This window comes from Hyalella azteca, unplaced genomic scaffold, assembly GCF_000764305.2.
Source record: "Hyalella azteca isolate HAZT.00-mixed unplaced genomic scaffold, Hazt_2.0.2 contig2480, whole genome shotgun sequence".
NCBI classification, from domain to species: Eukaryota; Metazoa; Arthropoda; class Malacostraca; order Amphipoda; family Hyalellidae; genus Hyalella; species Hyalella azteca.
In genome coordinates, this window is record NW_025932753.1 from 572242 (window position 1) to 578643 (window position 6402).

At 39.2% G+C, this 6402-nt stretch overlaps 1 protein-coding gene across 1 annotated transcript; it reads right to left on the reverse strand.

The window, feature by feature from the left end:
* Positions 1-95: 95 nt before the first annotated feature.
* Positions 96-6353, reverse strand: LOC108679533 (60S ribosomal protein L3). Its single transcript, XM_018168170.2, has 7 exons — positions 6254-6353; positions 2992-3184; positions 2065-2233; positions 1527-1662; positions 1024-1210; positions 473-831; positions 96-307 (listed from the first exon to the last, which is right to left on the reverse strand). Exons 1-7 carry the CDS (start codon positions 6254-6256, stop codon positions 119-121), a joined length of 1236 nt encoding a protein of 411 aa, XP_018023659.1. The 5' UTR covers positions 6257-6353; the 3' UTR covers positions 96-118.
* Between the last annotated feature and the right edge of the window lie 49 nt (positions 6354-6402).

Genomic DNA, 6402 nt, shown 5'->3' on the forward strand with positions numbered 1-6402 from the left:
AGGACGACGAAATATCAGGTTATCATTAAATTACTCGCTTACGAATTCACCTCCATTGTTCCAGTACACTGTTTCATCAGGGAGAAAAAATCGCATCAGAGTAAACATTTTATTAAGTTTACTTCTTGGCAGCCTCGGTTGCAGCCTTAGCAGCTTCTGCCCTGATGCGATCCTTCTTGAGAGGTCCCATGAAGCTGCGTTTCTCAGCGCTGGTCTGGAACTTGCCGTGACCCATCTTGCTGGCGGTATCGATGAAGTGCAGATCGATCTTCTCCAGAGCCGATCGCTTCGTTTGTTGGATCAGTGACTGGAAATGCCGGTTTCATCAATATTACAGTTATTATAATAGAAAGTTGATAATTACGCATTATATTTAGTGACTCCTCCACTTCAACTTTTAAAATATTCATACAAGGTTTGCAACACTGCTAATATTCATACAAGGTTTGCAACACTGCTAACAGTATCTCACCTTTCTGAGGACAAGGATCCTGTTCTTGGATCCCGCGCACGATCCCTTGATCATGATGAAATCATTGTTAATTTCACCATAATGGGGGAAACCACCCATTGGCGTGATGGTCTTCTCAGTCAAATCGTAGTCGGTAGACCCGCTGTTCTTCACCAGCTTGCCATTCTTGGCCTTAATGGCGGCACCGACGCGGTAGATCTTCTTGTTTATCTGAGTCCTGTGGTGGTAACCCTTCTGACCAGCACGGGCTACTGAGTACTGGATGCGACTAGGATGCCAGGCACCGATACACGCAACCTTACGCAGACCCTTGTGCGTTTTGCGAGGCAGCTTTTTTGTGTGCCAACGTGACGTCACACCTGGCAATAAAAAATTTTCGTGAATAACTTCTAATGCAATTGTGGGTGCGTTGAGTCCAACACGAGATGGATAAAAATACAGATCAGTATATTCACATTTTGAATGGCAACGAGTCCGAGCATCTTGAGCACTTTATCACTCACGCCGACAATAGTCTTTTCTATATGATATACCTCTAAGACTTAGCTCACCTTTGCGTCCTTTTCCCTTAGTGGCGCCGATGACATCGATCATTTCATCCATAGCGAACACATCGGCCACAGGAACGCGCTTCTCGAGGTGGCGGAAAGCCCACCTCACCTTGTCCTCAACGCTACCGCCGTTCAGCTGGATCTCAAGAAGGTCAGCCTTCTTCTGGCGCTTCATGAGCAGCTTTTGCTGTGGAGATGACACGATTTTTTCACAAAAAGTACATGCAACAATAGCGAGCGCATTAAAACAGCTTTTTATCAGGTCAAAGGCTTAAGTGTTAACCATAGTTGTTTTACACGATAATCGCGTAGAACAATTGTCTTTCGCAATAATTCATCATTCAATTGAGAGGAGCTCGTGAACAGGACAAATCTTACACGTAAAGCAAATTAGGAAGAACAGACTTGACATGACAATGAAACGGGCGTATCTAAATTCAAATAAAAAATCTGTTTCTACTTAAACGGCCGTTCTACTTTGGAAAACTTGAAAATGCTAATACCTGAGTGTGGGCAAGGACCCTGATGACGGTGCAATATCTCTTCATTTTGGCAAGTTCACGCCTGATGCAGAGCTTACCCAGACGGTCCTGCCACTTCTTGGTGGCGTGCACAAAAGCACGCTTCTTCGACTTGTGCCTTCAATGGTCGTGCGGAACAAAGAGGGGTAAAGAAAATGCTACTGGGATCTCTGTCGACAAGCACGAAGCTTGGAGGAAGAGTTCATCCGTCAGCTAGACGGTGATCAACACCGACAGCCTCAGAAGCCCATAAACCACAGCCGTGCTCATGACGCAAGCATCAGAGGAGCAAACAACTGGGCCAGCAACAACAATTGTCAATTTCATCAAGACAATCGACATAAATTGCTCAAAAAGTAAACAAAGTGAATAGATCAAATAGCCAAGCTGATATAAATACTGCAATAGATAGCCGAGGCCTGACTCGGGTTTCAGATATCTCAACGAGGTTTACGAGTTTATAAAAAATTACTTTCAATAAGTTAGTCAGTTATCAAGTCAAGACGGCAGAAAAACTCACCAGTTCCTGTAGAATCTCCTACGACACTCTTCTCCAAGATGCTCAGCCCAGATAGTCTTGAGGCAGCGCAGGCCAGTGGGTGTCTCCACATAGCCAGCAATACCAACGATAACAATGGGTGGCGTCTCGAGGATAGTAACGGGCTCGAGCACCTCCTTCTTGTGGGACTCTGAAAAGAAAAAAAATCACTTAATTGTGCTGATATGAGCAAGCAGACCCAAATTTCAACTGAAGAAAATCAGACAAATGCCTCGAGTAATAATCATGGGTGAAGCTCCATGCAAAACGCAGGCATCTCCACTCTTAAATCGGTAGATGGAATCATCATAGAGAATAAAAAATATAAAGTAACATATTCCCTTATGGGAATGCCTAAAAGGAGAATTAGAAGTGCGACTAAAATCTTAAATATCTGCATTTATTGAATGAATTTCTTTTCAAAAAATAAACTTGGACATTCCTCCAGCCTTCATAACAAGAGTTTGACATGAACTCAATGTTAGTTAATAGATTTGAATGGTATCATTACTTCAGTCTTAAAATTAGAAGGATTGAACACTTTCATATAAGCATCGTGTATCTAGGTCTAGGGCAATGCTAAAAAATCCATAGTGATTAAAAATATAGGTATCGGAAGGATATATGGTAGATTGACGACTTCCCATAAACAATTTAATGCTTCGAAGTCCGTAAATAAATTTTTAGACAATTCAAAAATTGATTTTAAACAAATTTTTTGCCAAGCAAATCTTACATCCAACAAAATGTGACATTTCGTCAAGTATCTTAATGGCGGAGTGACAAATCTCGCAACTGAATTACCGTTACTCATATCTATCGTCAGCTAGTTGTCAAATTATTCCTCTAGAGGTACGAAAATATTATACCGAGACTATCTTGAGATTGCAAAATGAAAAAAGAACTCACTGGAACCCGGCTTGTCAGATATGCGCAAGACGTGCGTCATGCCAGCCTTGTACGCAGGGAACGCGGTGAGATGCACAGGCTTTTTGCGGTCATCCTTGGGGAAGGCCTTGATCTTGGGCCTGTGCTGAGCTATACGGCGCTTGGGCAGGAAGGCCAAGGACCCATGACGGGGCGCGCTGAACTTACGATGAGACTGCAAAAAAATAACAATACTATTGATAGCCGAATAATTGAACTAGAGAAAGGCAATTCACAGGATACAAGACGAGAGCGACAAAATGAAGATATTACTACAAAATCAGAACAAGAGACGTCTATCTTGATTAGTAGCGTAGCAATAGAGTGTATCCAGGGTCGACCCAGGGGACAGTAAAAGTGGCCCCTAACGATAAAGTCTGGAATTAATCTTGCATTCGAACGACCAAGCCTTGCAAGAAGGGATGGAGATACTGAATGCAGTCTGATACAAATAAATCACCTGCTACTGAGCAATATCACACGAGCAAAATGACTCAAATTGGTCTACAGAAAAATTAACATTGATTATAAAGTTACAGCCAGAAAAACTTTGATTACATAAATTTCATCAAGAAATAGAAGTTTACAAGACCAATTTTTTTCTACGTTTAACCTCCAGAGCAATGTGCAAATAAGATTCACACAGAAGTTGTAAATGATGTTTTAGACTTTGAATGTAGCCAACATAACAGCTACTTTATACCAATATGCAGATCATATTTTCTACAATGCTGGATGAAAATGACCATGAATTTGACCTCCAAAAATTCAGACTAACTCCTGAAAATCACAAAATCCACTGTAGTATGTAGGTAATATTTGGTGGACTTGATTTGTATGGTGACAATCTCAAATGATTAGAGAGCAAGTTATAGGACCTAGTCATAATCCTTGTATAACTGGTAGATTTTTATAACCCAAATTGACGTGGTTTTTTTTTGGATCTGCGCTCTATACACACTTTTGCAATACAAAATTCCATCTAGGGTTACAGTGCAATAAAGTACAATCAACTTTATTTTCGTGGGAGTCAAGAAGAGGGCATTAGAAGATGGCTTGTCTGTCAATACATCACTTCAGGGAGAAATATACCTCCATAACAAAAAAAAAAAAAAAAATTTTTAAATCCTAGGTATTCATCAAACATGCATATATCTCACTACATTTGCAAGAGATTAAACTATCAGAGTTTCAATAAAGAAATCTGGTTCACAAGTTTTTGTCAAGTATTTATGTCAATGGGTTGCAAATTCATTTATTTATGCCATACCCAGCCATAGTCCATGCTCTTTTCAATATACCTATGTACACATGAAATCTACTCATACAGCATTACTGCATTACCTAGTTGGGTTGCATCTTATTAAAAGCATTCTGATATCAACATTGCTTTTACTTTACAATGCTATAGAACACAAGCATATTTCAATCATAATTTCAACACTCATGTCCAACAAAATTCAAGACAACTAGTATATATCAAGTTTGGAAATTTGGCAATGAGAGGCAAGTTATTTTCATTTGATTTGAAAGATTCTAGCCATGAACTAGAAAATCAGGCATCAGCCTGCAGCCATTCGTGTAAAAGACAAAATGTCAGTTTATGCACAATTTCACTCATTTCTATTGCCCTCAGGCCTCATCTCTTCAGAGCAAGGGGTGCCTTCTCGCCCCAATTTTATAAAACAGTCCGGGGAAATTTTTCCTTGCAATTCAAGAATTATAGTCTACTATTCCAAATTGGTTCTGTCCCATAGCTCATCTTGTATATGTGGCAGAATTTTCTGGTAACAGGCAAAGATGTTTTTCTTACTTCACATGAAAGAAATGAGGCAATGTATATGAAAAAAAGGCAATTTTATGCGAGTAGCCTACAGCAGTTTCTGTCAAGTCTATGGCCTATGGGTGGCTTTTAAATTCTAACCAATTTTGCCTTATGTACCCCATAGGAGTTAGTACTCATTACCAAAAATTCAATAAAACACGTGTAATCTTCACTCTACTTATAAGTATACAAGTAAATCTAGGCAACAGGTTTCTGAATTTTTCCAACAATACGGTAGATGAGGGATAATGCAAAAATTGACAATTTCTATTAAAACAATCAAATTCCTAATGACCACAGAACAAGTAACAAGGTAAACTGGTAAAGCATCACCCACACCATAACTATCATAGACTAGGTATAGTTTATCACTGATAGGCTAATACCAGCACCAACAAGTCCAACATACATAAAATAATAGCAAATAGAGGTAGGCTAGATCATGAACTTGGAAATAAATTTACTTAAAAAAAATCACATCTTCCCCTGTATTTGATTTTGCTGTAACCATTGTGGCAACTGGCAAACTAGGTACCTCGACATTCTCTAGAATCAGCACATTTCTAAATTATAATTTAGCCTACTCCTATACTCAAGATTAAATCCATTATTTTGTGTATAATAACACTGAATAGCTGCTGCTGCATACATAGCAAACTAACAATTAGAATCTTAATTTTGCATTTCCTTATTTTTTCCCCATTTATTCCAATATCCTATGTAAGATATTGCTGGTATCCATGAAGACTAGGTATGATAGTTTACTTACTGATCTAGTAACTATTTATACTATGGGAATCAAAATTGAACTTGAGGGAGAGTCTAAAAAGCTCCTACTTTGCCGCTATTCTGATACAAGTGCACAGGTATTTGGAAACAACTTTCAAACAAGTCAAACAACAAATATTAATCTGAATTTCTCATACCATCAGCAATATTTTATGATTAAGCTGAAAGAATTTTTAATAATAAATGCATGAACCAGCGACCACCGACCACCGTCACTTGTCAGCCGTCAACTTTAACAAGTAGGTTACTAGGTACCGTCGGTTAAACGGACCTAGCTAGGATTCTAGGAAGCCAAGTTGGCCGACACCATTTCTCATGCTCAAATTTTCATAAAAAATCACACGGGTTGATAAAAAATGTACACGTTGACGTAGAACAGAGTTTAACAGACGCATAACGTAGGAAATCAAGGAAAATGGACGACTTGGAGTGGAGTTGGAGGCACCTTCGAGATTCAGCTTCAACTTTCTGTGCCAACGTGCTGAGCACTTCAGTAACAAAGAAATTATTCTAAAATAGAGACTTCATTACGGATTAACGCTGACTGGCGCTACGTCTGATAGAATATTAGCAGTGTTACTTAGTTGACAGATAAACTTTATACTCCATAAAACAATATAATCGACTCACCATTTCCTAACGCAACAACGCGTTTTCTTGAATGAAGATGCGGCCTGATCTAACGAAGGACCACAACCAAGAAAGATCAGCCGCGACGAACTGATGAGATGGTTCTCCAAAGAAAATTTCCTGAGAGTATTGTAATATTTTCTGAAATT

Bases quoted from the DNA above. Each gene is read 5' to 3' on its own strand.
- LOC108679533 (XM_018168170.2), bottom strand. The intron at 2,234-2,991 runs GTGAGTTCTTTT...TTTTCTTTTCAG, and splicing joins ATCTGACAAGCCGGGTTCCA to AGTCCCACAAGAAGGAGGTG. The intron at 308-472 runs GTGAGATACTGT...CGGCATTTCCAG, and splicing joins GGATCCTTGTCCTCAGAAAG to TCACTGATCCAACAAACGAA.